The sequence below is a fragment of the Oryx dammah genome, unplaced genomic scaffold (genome assembly GCF_014754425.2).
Source record: "Oryx dammah isolate SB20612 unplaced genomic scaffold, SCBI_Odam_1.1 HiC_scaffold_16, whole genome shotgun sequence".
NCBI classification, from domain to species: Eukaryota; Metazoa; Chordata; class Mammalia; order Artiodactyla; family Bovidae; genus Oryx; species Oryx dammah.
Window position 1 is genome coordinate 11400984 of NW_024070200.1, and position 19973 is coordinate 11420956.

At 40.3% G+C, this 19973-nt stretch overlaps 1 protein-coding gene across 1 annotated transcript in view; it reads right to left on the reverse strand.

Annotated features, from left to right (window-relative positions):
* Window positions 1–19973, reverse strand: part of UNC79 (unc-79 homolog, NALCN channel complex subunit) — a 220807-nt gene that overhangs the window by 53688 nt on the left and 147146 nt on the right. The window contains exons 32-38 of the mRNA XM_040256595.1: window positions 18000–18116; window positions 15301–15384; window positions 10761–10863; window positions 8498–8638; window positions 4223–4261; window positions 198–310; window positions 25–110 (exon numbers count right to left, since the gene is read on the reverse strand). Of these exons, the coding sequence (XP_040112529.1) occupies window positions 25–110; window positions 198–310; window positions 4223–4261; window positions 8498–8638; window positions 10761–10863; window positions 15301–15384; window positions 18000–18116 (683 nt within the window). The remainder of the gene's footprint in view (window positions 1–24; window positions 111–197; window positions 311–4222; window positions 4262–8497; window positions 8639–10760; window positions 10864–15300; window positions 15385–17999; window positions 18117–19973) is intronic.

Below are 19973 nucleotides of genomic sequence, written 5' to 3' on the forward strand. Positions count from 1 at the left end.
AGAGTTTCGACAAGGCAAACCTACCTCCAAGAGCTGGCTGAGAGCAGCAATAGAGCTCAGCTCGTTGAAGTCCATCAGAGATGTGGCCAAGGTCCGTAAAAAAGTCCCGTCTGGAAAGTCAATGGTCAGATTTAGTAGCGTTCGCATTTCAGCAACTAGCCAGGTCTGTGGTGTCAGCCACCCCGTGGATGAATTACCTTTGATGGTGCTCTGGAACAGCTGTGGGAAGATGCCATTGGGAGCCAGCTGATGGAAGATGCAGCGCAGGAACTGCTTGGCCACCCCAGCTGCATTGCCGGGGACCATCATGCTGGGATTGAGCAGGGAGAGAAAAGAGCAAGGAATCTTGGAGCACTGAGCATGAGCTCAGATACTTATTTACTTATTTATTCACATGCACAACCGTCCTCTTACGGAATAACTCATTGTCACTTGCATTGATGAGATGAAATATTCTAGTCCCGTGGAATTGCTATTAACAAAAAGCTTTTAGAAAGAGGGAACCAGATAATGCCAGAGTTGGTCTCAGACTAATTCCAGCCACCCTGCTGTACAGATGAGGGTTCCCAGGTCCAGAGAGAAAAGGTGACCTGCAAAGACCCTGATGCTGGAAAAGATGGAAGGCAAAAGAGAAGAGGGTGGCAGAGGATGAGATGGTTAGCTAGCATCACTGACTCAGTGGACACCAATTTGAGCAAACTCCAGGAGAGAGTGGAGAGGAGCCTGGAGTCCATGGGATCGCAAAGAATTGGACATGACTTGGTGGCTGAACAACAACAACAAAGGTTACACGTCCAGAGGGTGGCAGAGTCAGGACTAGAATTCGGGATGGGGATTATCAGTAAGATCCTCCCATAAAGTGTCCTTGGCTATGAGAGTGAGCACCTCCAAGGAACAATGCAGGGAGAGAGATGTTCATTCTTATTGGAAGAGCAGGTGCATTTTCTTGGGGCCTCTGAACTGGTACTTTTAAAAAGGTTAGGACTTTGATATATCCAGTTTTTCACTTTACCCTCTGCACCACCTCTGCATGTCAAAACAGGGAGCCAAGAGATAATTATGCGCCCTTTTCCTTTAGACCAAAGTATCAGAAAAGGGACTTCCCCAAAAGTCCAGGAGTTAAGACTCTGCCCTTCCACTGCAGGGAGCACGGATTAAACCCCTGGCCAGGGAACTAAGATTTCGCATGCTGCACATGTTAATCGCTCGGTCATGTCCAACTCTTTGCGATCCCATGGACTGTAGCCCACCAGGTTCCTCTGTCCGTAGGATTCTCCAGGCAAAAATACTGGAGTGGGTAGCCATTTCCTTCTCCAAGGGATCTTCCTGACCCAGGAATTGAACCCCTGTCTCGTGCATTGCAGGCAGATTCTTTACTGTCTGAGCCACTGGGGAAGCCCCACATGCTGCATGGTGTGGCCAAAAACAAATAAATAAATGAGATTAAAACATTAAAAATCTCACAAAGTATCAGAAAGGACATTCCCAGAGGTGATTCTGGCTGAGTGGCTGAAAGGAAGATAGAGGAAATCAAAGGGCCCAGACAGATAATTCATAAAAAGTCTCTCTTACCTAAATGGTTCTTTCTGCCTGTCTACCCTGATATGCTGGTTCAAACTTATAGGTCAAAAACATTCTTCGGGAAGAAATGACACCAAGTTTTCACAAACCCTTTCAAAAATTAGAGGTGGGAACCCTTCCCAGTGTATTTTATGAGGCTAGCAAAGCCCTAAAGCTAAAATCACATGAAGCATTACAAACAAAACAAAATAAAACAGAACAAAAGCCAAGAAGGAACATAAAAGAAGTAAAAAGAAAAAGGACAAACCAATAGTCTTCATGGACATTGAATCCAACTGTACATACATAAGAAGAATGATTGACCACGACCAAATAATTTATCCCAAGAATAGAAGAATGACTTGATATTCAAAACTCAATGAATGGAACTTAATATCTTAAAGAAAAAAGTGCAAAACACATACCATTATTTAAGTGCCTTTGGCAAAATTCAACATGAATTCATGATAAAAAAAATTCTCAGAAAACTAGAAATAGAAGGAACATCCTGTCTGGGTAAGGGCACTTATGAAAACCTACAGTAAACATAATTAATGGTGAGAAAACAAATGGTTTTCTTGTCAGATTAGGAACAAGGCAAGGATGCTCAATCACATCTTTATTGTTGTACTGGCGGTCCTAGTCATTGCAATTGGATAACAAAGAAAGGTATAAAAAATCAGAAAGGGGTAAAACTGTCACTATTTACAGATGACATGATTTTTTACATACAAGCATGTTTACATTTCAAGGAATCTAAAAAGCAGCTATTACAACTAAGTGAATTTAGTTTATCACAGTACAGTGTTTAAAAAAAAATAGTACATTTGCATATCAGCAGCAGAAAGTAAGAAAATGAAAAAAGTTTTTAATTCCGTTTACACTGACTTTAAAAAACAAAATTCCTGGTAGTAAATTTAACAGAAGTTATGCAAGATCTCTACAGGGAAAGCCACAAAACACTGCTGAGAGAAACAAAGACGAAATGAAAGTATACATTACGTTTATGAATTAAAAGACAATATTTTTATAGGGTCATTTATCCTCAGATTGACTTATAGTTTGAATACAGTCCTAGCAGGCTTTTTCTCCCCAGATTGAAAAGCTAATTCTAAAATTTATATGGAACATAAAGAATCTAGAATATCCAAACTAATCTTCTTGTAAAGGAAGACCAAAGTTGGAAGATTCATACTATCTGACTTCACGATTTACTCTACAGCTACAGTAACCAACAGTGTGGTGGCAGCGTAATGTACGGATCAGTGAAAAGACCAAGAACCTGGAAATTTTGCTGTTGTTTAGTCGCTAAGTCGTGTCCAGCTCTTTGCGACCCCATGGACTGTAGCTTGCCAGGTTCCTCTGTCCATGGGATTCTCCGGGCAAGAATACGAATGGGGTTGCCATTTCCTACTCCAGGGGATCTTCCCAACCCAGGGATCAAAAATGCGTCCCCTGAACAGCTTAAATTGGCAGGTAGATTCTTTACCACTGAGCTACCTGGGAAGCCCTTGGGTTACGTGGGCGTATGCATGTGCTGCTTCCTCCACCAGGAAAATTCTTTCTATAAATTGCTGTGTGGAGCACTCTCCTACTATCTTATGTTTTATTTAAATATCATTTGCTCAGAAACGCTACTATATCTAAAATACCACCTCTACCCCTCTCTATCTCCTGGGCTTTCTTGATTATTTTTCATAGAATTTAGTACTAAATGATATTAAATTATCAGTTTTCTTTTTTATTAATTAGCTCATTGTCTGCCTCCTCAACTAGAATCTAAGTTTCATGAGAGCCAGGATTTGTTCTTTTGTTCACTAGGGCATCCTCAGTTGCTAGCAGTCACTCCATAAATAGTTGCTGAATAGGTAGCACCAGTGGTAAAGAATCTGGGCTCCGCTGGTAGCTCAGCTGGTAAAGAATCTACCTGCAATGCAGGAGACCCCAGTTCGATCCCTGGGCCAGGAAGATCTGCTGGAGAAGGGATAGGCTACCGACTCCAGTATTCTGGCCTGAAGAATTCCATGGACTATATGGTCTGTAGAGTCGCAAAGAGCTGGACATGACTGAGCAACTTTCACTTTCACTTCACTTTCAGTGGTAAAGAACCTGCCTGCCAATTCAGGAGACGTGGTATAAAGGAAGCAAGTTTGATCCCTGGGTGGGAAGATCCCCTGGAGGAGGGCATGGCAACTCACTCCAGTATTCTTGCCTGGAGAATCCCATGGACACAGGAGCCTGGTGGGCTACCTCATGCATATAGGGTTGCAAACAGTCAGACACGAATGAAGCAACTTAGCATGCATGCACACAGGCACATACAAGTCTTAGTATTCTTTCTGTTCATAGCATTTAGCAGTTTATAATCATAAATTCATGCAAATATTTAATTCATGTTTGCCTCCCAGATAGACTTTAAGCCCCTCAAAGGCAGGAATCACGTCAGTTTTACCCCCAGTGTAAACCTAGACTTTAAAGTATTTGTTGACTAAAATGAGTGAATAAATGAAGGTATGAACGCAAAATGAATGTGTGCTCTCTGGAGATGCAAATGAACATTAACAATATTCATCTCATGGTAAACACACCTGTGTTTTAGAAATGGATGAACATGCACAAGGGGCAAAAAGAAAGTGAGCTCTGACTCACTTAAGGAGCTTACCTTTCTGCTTGATTAGAAAAAGTCATGCTGGAGGCCAATCTAGGAAATAAAGTAAACAGAGTCACATGAGGGTCATGCTTTCATGATAAAATGCAACAGTACTGTATGCCCCACTGCAGCTCCCATTTAGATGGGGGCATGTAAAACCATTGACAATTCCCTTGAGCAGGGACAGAAGATCCTTTCAGGGGTCAGCCTCCAGGTTCAACTTAATCCGGTTTCTGAACTCTGCTTTCCACATCAAATCAGATATTTCCGTGATGAGGCATACTAGTTGAGTTAGTTGACTATCACCCAGCAATCTACAAGCATGTCCTTTGCAACCAAATCTAACAGATGTCAGAACAGTATTTGACCTAGTCCACCCCTATACTGAAAGTGAAAGTTGCTCAGCCATGTCCCACTCTTTGTGACCCCATGGATTATACAGTCCATGGAATTCTCCAGGCCAGAATACTGGAGTGGGTAGCCTTTCCCTTCCCCAGGGGATCTTCCCAACCCAGGGATTGAACCCAGGTCTCCCGCATTGCAGGCAAATTCTTTACCTGCTGAGCCACAAGGAAAGCACAAGAATACCAGAACGCGTAGCCTATCCTCTTGGCAGTGGATCTTCCCGACCCACGAATCGAACTGGGGTCTCCTGCATTGCAGGTGGACTCTTTACCAACTGGGCTATGACGGAAGCCCTATCCCCATTTTAACTCGACTCAAAATTCATTTCTTTGTATAACTGATTCACTTTGCTGTACAGCAGAAACTAACTCAACATTGTAAAGCAACTATTCTCTAATAAAAATTAATTTTAAAAATTCATTGCTTTGTATACAACTTCTGAAACCTAACCACAAATAAGCCACAAACTATAAAAACCTCTAGAAGATAGGAAAATGTGTAATAAAGGAATTTGTCAGCTAACTGTTAAGTTGAAAAGACATCTTGGGAAGAGAAATTTTTTAGGTTAAGTAATCAATATGCTAAGCTGCTTCAGTCGTGTCCGACTCTTCGTGACCCTATAGACTATAGCCTGCCCCTGTCCGTGGGATTCTCCAGTCAAGAATACTGGAGTCGGTGGCCATGCCCTCCACCAGGGGATCTTCCCCACCCAGGGATCAAACCTGAGTCTTTTATGTCTCCTGTATTAGCAGATGGGTTCTTTATCACTAGCGCCACCTGGGAAGTCCCAATTACATGGTTCTATATAAATGGAAATACTCTAGATGTATAGAAAGAAGAGTATATTAAATTGATGGGTTTAGTAAAACGTGTCTTGATCAGTAAGATATTGAAGAAACAAACATGGAGAATGCTAAAATTTTATTTATTTAAGACCATAACAGTGACTCGAATTCAGACTGCATTTGGAAAAGAACAGAGGGTCCAGCACCGGTAACACCAGACACCATTCCCAGTTGGCTCTTCCATACTAATGACACTACAGTGAATAGGTAAGCACTGGCAAATGAAATCAATAGTAAAGAAGGGTGCAGTCAATGTAATCTTGTAGGCGGCATCTAGCAAAAGCGGTGAGTAGATTAAGAGGGATCTAAGTAGAGAGCAAAAAAATGAAATCATACAGAAAGTCTTGTGTGATGAAATGAATGTGCTGAACATACACACTCTTAGAACATGCTGGAAATAGTTCCTGTGGGACTAAAATAAATAAATTAAGTGTTCATAAATCCACATTACCTCATTCGGAATTGAGGCATGCTAGGAAACCCTATCAGATCTAGTCCCTTAAATCTATTTAAAAGTCGTGACTGAGCGACTGAACTGAACTGAACTGAGGAAACCCTAAACCACATGACTACTCAATCTGCTTTATCAGTAGTTCTAGCTGCTAAGAACCATGGCAGCTTGCTTTAACGCTCTCTCTGTCTCTTGATTGTCTGTCCAAAGGAGGTAGAGATTTACATGTTTTGTTTTGGCTGGGGGTGTTTTTGGCCATGCCTTGAAGCACGTGGGATCTTAGTTCCCCGAACAGTGATGGAAGACATGCCCCTTGCAGTGAAGTGGATGATTAACCACTGGACCACCATTTGTACACTTAAGTATCTAAAAATATATCATAATAGCAGATCAGCTATTTCAAGGAGATAGTAGAAGACCAGAGCAATAATTCTATCTGTTCTAAAACTGAAAAGTATTAATAATAGGAATTATGACCTTGCATTAATAAAACCTTCCAATTTCACAAGTCGTACTCATAGCTGGGATAACATTTATTCCATGTTTATTACGATTAGGTTAAAATTAAGGGCTTAAATGAAATAATTTATCTTTTCTTATCTCTCTGTGTTCATCACTTACTTTACACATTGGCTATTTCTAAGTATTAGAGGTGGAATAGTTACACCATCTCTGATTATATACACTTAAGGTATTCCCTGGTAACTTAGCTAGTAAAGAATCCACTGGAATGCAGGAGACCCTGGTTTGATTCCTGGGTTGGGAAGATCCCCTGGAGAAGGGATAGGCTAGCCACTCCAGTATTCTTGGGCTTCCCTGGTGGCTCACGGTTCAGTTCCTGGGCTGGGAAGATTCCCTGGAGGAGGGCATGGCAACCCACTCCACTATTCTTGCCTAGAGAATCCCCATGGCAGAGGAGCCTGTTGGGTTACAGTCCATGGGGTCGCAAAGAGTTGGACACAACTGAGTGACTAAGCACAGCACAAAATATACACATCTAAGGGGATTTTAATGCTTCCCTGTTTGTCTTTAACTTAAAATCATCTCTTTTTTTTTTTTCATTAAAAAGATTAAATTTTAGCTCCATTAATATTTATTCTCTTTCCTCCATCAAATACCAGGAATTTGAGGCTTCCCTTGTGGTCCAGTAGTTGAGAGTCTGTCTTGCAATGCAGGAGACATGGGTTCAATTCCTGGTCCGGGAATATAACCACCTGCCTTGGGGCAACTCCACCTATGTCCCACAACTACTGAGCCTCTGCCCTAGAGTCTGTGCTCTGCAACCAGAGACGCCACCACAATGAGAAGCCCTCACACTGCAACCAGAGAAAGCCCGCGTGCAGCAACAAAGACCCAGACATTTTTAAAAGCTTTTATTTAAAAAAATACCAGGAATCTGTAGAATCCAGTTTTTTCTCCAACCTCCTTCATAGAGACTTTTCGCTAAGAAATCATTTCCATCCTGAACTCCCATAGCGCTCAGCACACACACTCAGCACAGCTCTTACTGATGTTCTATCTTTTATAGCTACTCAGTTTTCCCACACATCACAGTCCTCTTCAACAACTAAGCCACAAAGCACTTACAGGCAAGAGTTAGGCAGGTGCAATGCCTGCAGCCTAAAGACCTAGCTCTCTGCTAGCACAGACTGGACACGATACTCAATTGTTGGTGTTGTTTAGTCGCTAAGTCATGTCTGACTCTTTTTGACCCCATGGACTATAGCCCAAAAGGCTTCTCTGTCCATGGGATTTTCCAGGCAAGAATACTGGAGTGGGTTACCATTTCCTTTTCCAGAGGCTCTTCCAACCCAGGGATTGAACCCATGACTCCTGCCACATCTCCTGCATTGCAGGCAGATGTTTTTACTGCTGAACTACCACGGAAGCCCCAGTACATTCATGTGGAATCTAATGCAGTCCTCTCCTGTAGGTTGTGTATGCTAGAACTACAATTTGTTACTGAATTTGAACTCTACTTCCATGAAATATAGCACTTTTCTTCTAATGTCCTATGTACTAAATGGAATTTTCTTTATATGAAAATTCTCTGAGCAGCTAAGTTTTAATCAGTCAGGCTGAAGGCTCTATTCCCCAAATGTGCGCCTCCTTCCTTTTTCTGAGTAGAAGTATAAAACTGCTATACTTCCATTTATCCCTTCATATGACAGTGCCCCAAGTTGCATAGGGAAGTGAGCCACCCCCAGATTACAAAGTGCGTAGAGAACCTATCTTAAAACAGACAAAGAGAGGTAACAACTTCTAAAAGTAACAAAAGTGTTTAGTATGAGGAATTCACAGTTCTCAGTGCCATGACACACACTGGCTCACAAAGCAACAGGGAACAACGAACCAGTAGGGTCTTAGTGCAGTTTCCTCTAGCTCCACTCTGATACTGTGATTTGTGACCCTACATGGCTGTAGAATTCAACCAAAAATTTGGTCTCTTCGGTTTGTGAAATTAGTCTGAGTTGATCCCACAGATATTAAGGATCTGTAAGGTTACAAAATGTTTCACCTTGAACTGACGGTTAATAGACTGAGTAAGGCTCCTTTCTACCAATCAGAACAGAAGCTGACATTCACCTTCCCACAGACTGCATGATGTCCAGCAACAAGGGGGCTGCCAAGTCTGGGCTTAAGTGGATGAACGTGGAGAGGACCACAATGGCCAGCCCCAGGGTTTCCTCATCGTATTCTTCCAGAATGGCCCCACAGTCATGGCATCTGCAAAGAAAACGGAGGAATGCTTTCTGTGAGAGCTGACAATGGTTTCAAGATATAAGGGCATACAGCCTTTTTTTTTTTTTTTTGTGAGAGTTGGAAAAATCCCCCAAAGGAGGTCAGTGGCCCTTTTTTAATAATAAATCAGACACTCGAACACTAGTCTCACCTTAGACACAGAAGTAGCACACACAGAAGAGACCGTGAAGCTTCATCCGATCACTGAAAATGGTCTTTCAACTCACAGCTATCTGGTCTACACAAGCATTATTGATCCCTTTTACAAGAACCACCAACTGGACTAATAATTTGAGGTTTCTGGTTGAGGGATTTTATGTATGTAAAATTATTGCCAGGGATAATCAATAAACAGATTTTTTTTTCATTGGTTGAAATTAAAAGTGAAAAATTTCTAGACACAAATGGAAGCCTTCCTAAACTTTCAGATCTAAAAATGTCCTATTTGTGAGTGAAAGAATAGTCAATAGAACCCTATAGAAAACCTCACTCAGATCAGTTTTATGAACTCACCACCTACTGAGTATAGTCTATAAAAACATAATGGCCCTTGCTCTTAAGGAACTTCCAACTTGTTGCTCTTCACTGTATCTAAGGTAGGTTCAGTTAATTTCATCTCAATGAAAGCAGAGCTCTTTTTTTCAGCTGTGGCTGGGCAGCTTTATAAAGTGAAGGGAAGTCTACTAAGAAAAAGCAAAGGGAGCAGACCTACGATTGCTACTGTGACTTTCTATCTGAAAACTTTCCAAAATATGTGTGTGTGCATGTGTGTGTGTGTATATATATAATATATATATCATTCCTTACAAATTGACTTTTTTTAAATACAAAGTTCACTTCTGTAAGTAAAAAATAGATATCAGATTGGCCAAAAGTTTGTTTGTGTTTTTCCATAAGCTGTCATGGAACCCAATGAATCGAGTTCCCCCAACAAAAGCAACCGGGAAGACAATTAGAAAAGATTGAGTCTTGGAGGAGGACACAAAAATGAGGAAATTATACCAAAGAAGGAGCTAAGAAGAGCCCTCCACAAGCAAGTAGGTGCTCCCCATGTGGACATTCTAAGGCAGCTGTTCGAGATAGGCCCTTCCCTTCTACAGTAATGATAGCCAGCTATGACCAACTGCAAGGATCCTCACGCCACCCCCTCCAACCTCACCTTCCTCCCTTTTTATCACAAACTTACTCATTTGTCACCTGGCTCACCTTTACCAGGAAGCCTCCTCAGCCCAAGAGAGATCTCTCCAAGCTTGAAATCCTACAAGTCTTATTCTTTATCATACTTACTGAACAACATTTATGTGCCAGGCAATGTACAGGGAGCTCAACTACAAAATACAGAGGAAGGAGTCCAAGTCGCTAAGGAACTCACAATCTATTACAAAACATGTGTGTACAAACAACTAAACAATTAAAATACAGTGTGCCAAGTGGTAGAATAGAGAGATGTATCAAATACTATGGAAACCTGGAGGATGGCATGATGCATTCTGCCTTGTGAAATCAGAGAAACTTTGCCTTAAGCTGGATTTTGAGGTATGAGCAGGAGTTCACCAGGCAGAGAAAGTATAGAGAGAAGGGCACCTATGAATTTGTGGAGAGAAAGAGTTCCTGGTGAGGACTGGTTAAGTCCATACGTTCACAACCTGAAGGGCCTTTTATAATAAGCTAAAGCATTTGGATTTTGTAAGAAATCTGGGGATACTGAAGGCAGACAAACAAGAGGCAACATAGCCAGTCTGAGATTCAGAGAATGGATCTTGCCAGCAGGATGGGAAAAAGAATCAAGCCTCAAATTTAGTCCCACCCTAACAATTTAGAATCTCTGGTTGGGGGATTTTATGGGTGTGAAGTTGTTGCTAGGAATAATCAGTAAGTGGACATCATTTGCATAAATCCAAATTAAAAAAAAAGAAAAATGCCTTGGCATAAACAAAAGCTGCTCATACAATACTGCATTTCTAAAATAACAACACTCACGGCTACAGCCATTTGAAGAACAAATTATGACTTAAAAGCATAGCATGCTCCTCTGATATTTTCTCACACCCATGGAGAGCCAACTCTCAAACTCTGTAAACAGTGAAGAAAATAACTGTGAGTTTACTTGTCTGTCATCACCGTCGGCTGCTCGTCTGTGAATTCTTCAGGCGCAGGCACAAACATACTCACAATGCTGGGTGCTGACAGCAGGCTGGATTTCGTGGCCCCTGGATAAACAGTAAAGACAACTGGTGAATAAATGCATGTTGCTCAGAGCCTGGAAAAGCACCGTTCTCCTCTTAGAAATCCTGCCAAGATCCCCTTCACAGGATGTAACAGGCACAGCCCAATTTCATTGTGAAAAACCATCAAGAGTGAAACACATTCAAGAAAGACTGTGATTTGTTTGGCTTATATCATTTTGGAGAAGGAAATGGCAACCCACTCTAGTATTCTTGCCTAGAGAATCCCAGGGATGGGGGAGCCTGGTGGGCTGCCGTCTATGGGGTCACACAGAGTCAGACACGACTGAAGCAACTTAGCAGTTAGCATATCATTTTAAGGGTTTTCCAGGTGGTGCTAGTGGTAAAGAACCCGCCTACCAATGCAGGAGACATAAGAGACATGGGTTTGATCTCTGGGGCAGGAAGATACCCTGGAGGAGGAAATGGCAATCCACTCCAGTATTCTTTCCTGGAGAATCCATGGACAGAGGAGCCTAGTGTGCTGCAGTCCATGGGGTCGTAAAGGGTCGGACATGACTGAGCAACTGAACAAGAGCAAATGATTCAGAGAATTGTTATCTAAAGGAAGCAATGTAAAAATATTGGAAACATCATCAAGTGGACAAGGTGCTTCAACCTGAGGGAGAAAAAAAGTAATATCAAAGCCTTTGCAGAGTCAAGATGCTTCAAAGAGACTCCCTCGTCTGATCAAAGGCTACAAAATCTGTTCATAAGGAGACCTTCAGACCCCAATGGCAAAGGAAATTATCTGAAAATATCCTTATGTCACTTCTGAAGATCCAAAATGGAATCTGAATTTTGCTACTGTATTTATCAGCTCTGTCTGATCTAACAGACTTTCCTAAGTATACCCAATTGTATCATTAACAAAGGTCTTCAGTTTTTTCATAAGGATGATGCTTTGAATGAAAGCAACATAGTTATTACTAGCAAAAGTATAAACTAATTAATAATAGAAAAGGCAAGAACTGGGCCAAGATAAAAGAAGATGTGATTGATTATTAAAACAGTTAGGTAAGTAGAATGAAGTTGCTTCAAGAAACCAAAACACAGAAGGTTCAAATCCACTACTCCACATTTCTTCACTCCATATCTACCAGGTGCCAAAACGTCTGTGCTAAAAGTGGGAAAACTCAGCCCACAAGATACATGGTGATATATATGCAGTCTTACTAGAAACGTAAGAAATTGATTTAAAAAAAGAAAAAACAACTCTGAGTCAAGGGTTTCAAAAGATTCTTGCCAATTGCTATTACTTACACAGAAATCACAATGCAAGTAAAAAAAAAAAAGGGAAGCAAAGTCATTTGGGAGGTTTCAAACCAATCATTACCCAATACAAACGCCAAGGAACAGATATTTTTGACAATAGCTTCGTGATTTATTTTTCCATATGTCAACACAGAATGTACAATGCAATATTTATGACAGTCATTTATAAAAGCAGATAGGTTATGAGATATTGGCCCCTATATAGCAACATTAGCTGAATCAATGGATTTCTAAATACTGCTTATGGTAAGGCAGCAGAGTAATATTTGCAGGTGGGCAGTGCAAAAAGGAAGCCATTGAGCTCAGCTTTCTTTTGTTATAACCAAGTCACAACAAAGCCTGCATTATTAAAGGGAGTTCCATTATCCCTAGTTGTTAGCAACACTTCTGATACTACCACTACTGTTCATCTACTGAATATCCAAAGTGTACTCTATATGGAATTCGGGAACAGACATAGAAGGTTGTTAGAAACTTGAATGAAGAGGAAACCTCCTACTATATGTTTGCAGGACATGTATTAAAAATGCATTCCAATATACACTAGGTGCAGACAAGTGCCATTGGGTTCTACTTATATAAGATACCTACAATAGTCAAGTTCATAGAGTCAGAAAGTACATTAGTAGATGCCAGGGGCCCGGGGTGGGGGTAGAGGCATGGAGAGTTAGTGTTTAATGGGGACAGAGTCTCATTTCAGGAGATGAATGATGCTGAGGGCTGCACAACAACGCGAATGTACGCAGTGCCGCTGAACTGTGCAGGTAAATATGATGAAGATGGTATGTTTTATATTATGTGACTTTTACCATAATAAAGAAAACATTTTAAAAAGACATCAAAAAAAAAAAAGAGAGAGAGAGAGAGAAGATCTCCAAAGCCTAGCTTCAAAGTTGGACATTTTGACAAAAGTCCCTTTGGGAGTCTTGGAGAAAATATAAAGGTGTTGGTGTGTCTCAAAGTGTTCATGCACACCTTGGTCCCCTAGTTATCAGTGGATTTTTCAGTTCACCAAGAAACAGACTTTCTGTCTTTGTTCTCACTACCTCATTCCACTTTTGCTTCTACTGACTGCGTCCCTAGGTCATGGTCAAGCACCAGAGTTTGTTTAACATCCCTGACTTCTGCTCATAAAAGCTTTCCCTTTTCTCCATATCCTCTCCAGCATTTATCATTTGTAGATCTTTTCAATGATGGCCATTCTGACTGGTGTGAGGCAATACTTCATTGTAGTTTTGATTTGCATTTTTCTAATAATTAGTGACATGGAGCATCTTTTTATGTGTTTATTGGCCAGCTGGATGTCATCTTTGGAGAAATGTCTGTTTAGGTCTTCTGCCCATTTTTGGATCAGATTATTTCTGATATTGAGCTGCATGAGCTGTTTATATATATTAGAGATTAATCCCTGGTCAATTGTTTCATTTGCAGTTATTTTTTCCCACTATGGAAAACAGTATGGAGATTCCTTAAAAAAAAAAAAAAAAAACAGGAATAAATCTACCATATGACCCAGCAATCCCACTACTGGGCATATCCCCTAAGAAAATCACAATTTTAAAAGACACCTGTACCCCAGTGTTCATTGCAGCAACATTTACAATAGCCAGGACATGGAAGCAGCCTAGATGCCTACTGACAGATGAAGGGATAAAGAAGACGTGACACATATATACTATGGAATATTACTCAGCCATAAAAGAGGACGGATTTGAGTCAGTTGTAGTGAGGAGGATGAACCTAGAACCTCTTATACAGAGTGAAGTAAGTCAGAAAGAGAAAAACAGGTATCACACAAACACATACATATGGGATTTAGAAAAATGGTACCGGTGAACCTGGCAGGGAACAGACTTGTGGACACAGAAGGGGAAGGCAAGGGCGGGATGAACTGAGAAAGTGGCATTGCCGTATACACACTCTCACGTGTAAACAGATGGCTAGCGGGAACTTGCTGTATAACACAGGGAGCCTAGCCTGGTGCTCTGTGACGACCTAGAAGGGTGGGATGAGAGGAGGGGAGGGGAGGGAGACTCAAGAGGAAGGGGATATATATATATATATATATATATATATATGAGTGATTCATGTTGTTGTATGGCAGAAACCAACACAACATGGTAAAGCAATTTTCCACCAATTAAAAAAATAAAATTTTTAAAGGTTTCCCTAGGCCCATGAATGAGAAGTCTCATCTCGTTGGATACAAGGGATACAACTGCTACTCACTGCCAAATAAATCTTATCCAAAGCTGGAGTTAAGTGTCTCCTCATTCATTCCTAAGGAGAATCAGAAGTGACATGGTCCAAAACAATAGGTCTGCTTGATTTATGGGACTCATTAAGACATGTGGTCATAATTCTTTTTTGCTTTCTGGTTTTCACCAATGATAGGTTAACCTGCCTTCTAAATTTGGAGAAAAAAAGAGCAAAAGTAACAATTAACTAGACATAAGATGAATTTTAACAATACATATTCTGGACTTTCCTGGCGATCTAGTAGTTAAGATGCCATGCTTCCAATACAGGGAGTACAGGCTTGATCCCTAGTCAAGGAACTAAGATCCCACATGCCTCACAGCATGGCCAAAAAAAAATTTTTTTAATATTCTGATTATCTTAGCATAGATTTATTCTCAGCTTGCTCCTCCAATTAGCATAAAGTCAAGTGTTCATTTCGCTCGGTTTCAGATAGCTGAAAAGAAGCTGTCCATCTATGATCTCAATAATCTAGAAGGAACATACATAAGATGAACATGCTCAGAGAAGTAGATACAGGATACTATGGGAAACTAATATGTAATTAGGAGGAACGCCAAAGGACCCAGAGCTGTGTGGCCTAGAAAAGACTGAGGAAATAAGCAACTGGTGGCTTTCTTCAAATGTCTGAAAAGTTAAAAGAGAAAGTCTAGGCTTGCTTTGTGTGGCCCCAAGGTTTAAAACTTCACTATCAAGAAGAGATTTTTGTCAGTCATGTTCAAAGATGGGATGTCATACACTCACTCTTAAGTCATGGAAGAGTTTGAGCAAAGTTGAGTCCTCTTCATGGAGCTGCTGAAGAGGAGATTTCAGCCCCTTCTGGGTGACTAGATGACTGACATATACAGTCTCTTTCACTCTTATAGTCAGATTTGTGACACAGCTCACCTCTCGTTCTCAACGGCTGTCCCTCCAGGTCAGGATTTAGGCACACTGGCACATTACATTGGCGTTTCCCGGGCTGTATCTGTTCTGTGGATGAATAGAACATTTCAGTCTTCAATGTGGTCAACTGCACACAATTAACAATACAGTGACTTTAACCAGTAATCTCTTGGGGCCTCTTTGGTGATTGATAATGTTGCTTATTAACATTTACAGGAAACATTCTAGATTTTAGCATAGGGTTGCTTGGGCTTTCCCTATAAACCTGCCATTCAGGTGCAAGAAATGCAGCTGAAAGCAGGAGAGCATCTGAAACCATCCCTCGCAAAGTCCAGATTCTCTAATCTCCACTCCCCAAAAGCTCAAGTCCCATATCTCTTGATATGAAATGAAAAAAAATGAAAGGCCAATGTCACAGCCATGAAAAAAAATGTTTTATGCAAATCAATAAAAACATAAGTAATCATTTGCAGCAATGACCAGATAGATCATCCAGAAAACATGTGGAACTGGTAGCAAGGAAATAAGAGGCAGCTGACTGAGGGCTGAGGAACAGGAATCAGGGGACAAGGGCAGATGGAGGAGCAGCACTCCAGGAACACTTGTTTCAGCTGAAAGATGAGGCAAAGAAGCAAGCCATCAGATGTGCATGGGTGGAGAAGTGGCAGGTACTCTGTGAATGAGCAGGTGCATGCTGCTGTAAGTTAATCATGACCCAGGCTTTAGGCTGCCTTTCTCAGTGTGTCTGCAGGACCAGATGTCTTCTTTTGGAGATGAGCAAGCCACTGAATCAACGTAACACTGTATGTGATATACAGTGACATGCCACCTAACATGAAACTCCACACTCATTGACTCTCCTCTGGTCTTGGATTTGGGGAGAACTTTTTATGATACTAATAAAAGCGAGAATATTGAGATGAAGCTCCAGGAGGACTTGGTGACTAGCGAATCAGCTTGGAGGATGGAAAACAAGCCCAGGAAAACTCAGATGAAAGAAATTCATACAGCATGTCAATGGCAAGTATTAAATGAGAAATCAGAATGATATGAACAAGGCTGCAGTTTGGTTGGGAAGTGAAAAATTCAGTTAAATGGGTTATTTGGCATCATGTAGATTTTTTTCTAGATTAAAATTTGGAACAGAATTTGAGATCTATTTGCCTTTTTATAACTCTACAGAGTCGACCACTCCAGGCTGTAATTGTAATCAGAATCTACAATGGTTAGCTTAGGCTGAGCTTGTTACAGAGAACAGTAATAGCATAATAAAAAAAAATCTCCAGGGCCTCAGGTGCACCTAACAAACGATGGGTGTTTAGTTATCAGAGAATGAACAGAATAAACATTTCCACTGTCAGCTCCTGACATAGCATCAGCTCAGTAAAGAGAGAAACAAGGTCCTCTCTGGTGTGAACAAAAAAAGCTTCACCCAAACCCAGTAAACTCTCAAAGCTGGTTATTCAGTGTCTTTCTCCTTATCTCCTTAACTCACTGGCTTTTGGTCATTTCATTATTCACTACCACTCATCACTAAAAGAAAGATAAAACACTATACTTTTCAAATGTTAAGAACCTTAGAAAGGCCAGGAGAGTTGAAATTATCTGTTAAATATAAGATTGGGTATGGTGTGTAAGAGTTAGTAATCTAGATTAGTTCTCGCTCTCTTTTCTTTTTTTTAAAGAATAGTGGGGGAAAATAAGATGAAATCTCTATGTAGATATTATGGCTATGAGAAATTAACAGTATCTTAATATTTTGGTCTTGTGGACATTACAATTCTTGGTCATAAGGAAGGCTATTAAAATAATTTCACATAACTGTAGCCAGAAAGTACTAACCAAGATTTGAAAATAGTCCTATCCAAGTGTTGGCCCCCAGAGCATATTACACTAGTAAATCCTGATATTTCCGTAGTGTATGCATCTTGTGATAAGCTTTCACAAATATAATCTTGTAATCAAATGACCCATTTAATTAAAATAAGAAAAAAAGGAAAGGCACGCACTCAAAAGAGCAAAATTGCGGCAGTACTACTGGCTTGAGGAAGTAGTACATGTGCAGAACGTGGTAACAAAGTTTAGAAAATGCAGGGTGATCATGTTTAAAATAGACATGTCATGGCAGTCAATTCTTACTTTAAAATTGAGGTTAGAGGCAGTTCCATCGTATGAGCATGAGGGTGTGCAGCTGCAACCTGGTGACCCTGCTAACTAAAACACAGAGCTCATATTCCCAGACCTACCCGCAGATCATGACGTCACTAAGCTGACATTGGTTATGACTGTTATCATTACTATCAAAAAGTCCCTTATTTTTGATACATCATCACTTATAAAACAGAGAATATTGATAATCTGGTGTTTTGTTTTCTAATTTGCAACATGAAATCATAGTTCCATACCCTCCTTTATGCATTTACATCATTTAACCCCCAAAGAAATGGCCTAAAATTATCTGGAATCTGAGTCTTAGAGCAAAAAATAAAAAGAGTTGGAGCAGCTTAGATGGAAGAACCTGTGGCTCTTAAACACTCAGAAAGTTTAAATAGACTTATTCATTACCTTAGGTTTAAAAAAAAAAATGTTTGAACCACAGAATACAAAACAAAATCTATTCTTTCCCAAGGAAGCAGAGGGGACACAGAGAAAGTGGCATTCCCTAATCTGAGAGGTAAAACAAGAAGAAAAGCTTGACCCACCAGTGTCCCAGTTGCTGATGTTATGGGGGGCGCTAGACTGATGTTCCAGCTGTCGCTTCATTAACTGGCTCATTGTCAGAGCTCCCAGGGATCCCCTTTTCATCTGCCTATACTGAGCTATATGGAGGAAATTAGGAGATGATTACTAAGGGGAATAAATTTGCACAGCACACAAAGGCTCTACACAGCCATACAGAATCTTAATTGAACCTTCATCTGCTATTTATAATCATTTAGTAAGTTGTATGCTTCTGTTCAGATGAAAAACTAAGGCACTATGCTACTCTTGGTGCCTTTCTTTACTCAATAAAGAAAGAAAGAGTGGCTATGAGCACTCATCTGTAGCCTGTAAATATTTACCCCAGTTACAACAGTGTAATATTTTCATTTACTTCTTCATTTATATACTCTTTCTTATTCCCCAAAAGATTCAAGACAGATACTACTACTTCTGTAAATAATTTATAGCTTAACTTTCTTTAATGGAGCTTGTGCACATACAGTTTCAGTCTCCTGATATCCCCCTGAGGTCCTGTGTGTGTGTGTGTGTGTGTATTTGTCCATGTATATTTTGGAGTAGGATGACACATATCTACCCCAATTTTTAGAGAGAAATTGAAGCAAATGAAACTGTTACTTGGAACCAACGAGTTAATGAAGTGGTCATAAAATCAAAACGTGTTGACTCCAAAATCAATGCTGTTTTCAATCTCTATATAAGCCTCTGCTTACTGTTTGAAAAATGTGAATCCAATAACATTCCACAAGCATAGTCTAGTACGCGTCTTTGTTTTAAATGAAACAGTGGTAAAGTTTTTATCTTGCAATTAGGCATTGACAGATATCCCATGATTGACATGTTAAGTACATTAAGCATTTTCTAACCAGAAAAACAGTGGAAAGCACTTCTGCCAATCGACTGCTGAGTGAGAAGGCAATTTGTTTCCCACCCTTGTTTTCCTCTTTGAGTGGTCCCACCAATACCTGTCAGCAACCCAGTGAGAAAGGAAGGGCATATCTGACAGGCCTTTTCTACATGATCCCAAACAACTAGATATTTTGAGAATTTGGGGTTATTTACTTTCTTATAAGGACAATCTCAGAAACTGAAGCTCTAAAATGTATACGGTCTAGGAGAGGACGGTAGAAGCCAAGAAGCCTGTATGGCCCTTAGAAAGCCTTACGCGTTATATACAGGTTTCACAGTCATGGTACCAAGACAGCAACTTGGTGTGATGTGAACTTAATTATGACATTATTTTTAATGTAATTAGCATGCTGCTTCATTAATGGTGGTTATGGCATGTTTAGCTACAAAATAATCAGCTGATAAACTGAGCAAAAGAGAGGGGTGTGATGGGAATTCTTGTGTCTTGGACTCCATGTTAACTGAATTCATGGAAATGACTACGTAAAGTAATATGAAAAATCTGATTCTTGAGGTTGACTGGTAAACTTTATAGCTTCACGATTCACTTGAAAGTGCAGCTTCGGGTAAAATTCAAAGGCAGCAATCTTTCAGAAAATTTAACAAATTTCATGTAAAATTCAAAAGTGGAAATCTTTGAGAAGATTTACCAAATTTAAAAATTAGCATCTATCAGACAAAATCAAAGAAAGATTAAAAACCTCTAGTGATAGAACAATTTCTCCAATTATCAGTTGTTTTTAAAGACAGAAGAATTCCCTGAGAGTAAAAGCTCTTAGTGCTTAGCACAGTGTGTAAAGCACCTGGCATTGTCCTCTAAGAACACACCATCAAAAGCTGGTGTGTATCCAACACATGCTTTTAATGGAGAGGAGGACAAAGGTGGAAATCTAATGATGCATTATGCTAAATCCCAAAGGGCTAGATTCAGTCATGATTTGGGGTCATGATTTATTTGACACATTTATTTTGTGATACATTTAGCTAGCAGTGAAGTCAAACTGAGTTAGTCATCCTGACTCAATCGTACTCAACTTAGAATTCTA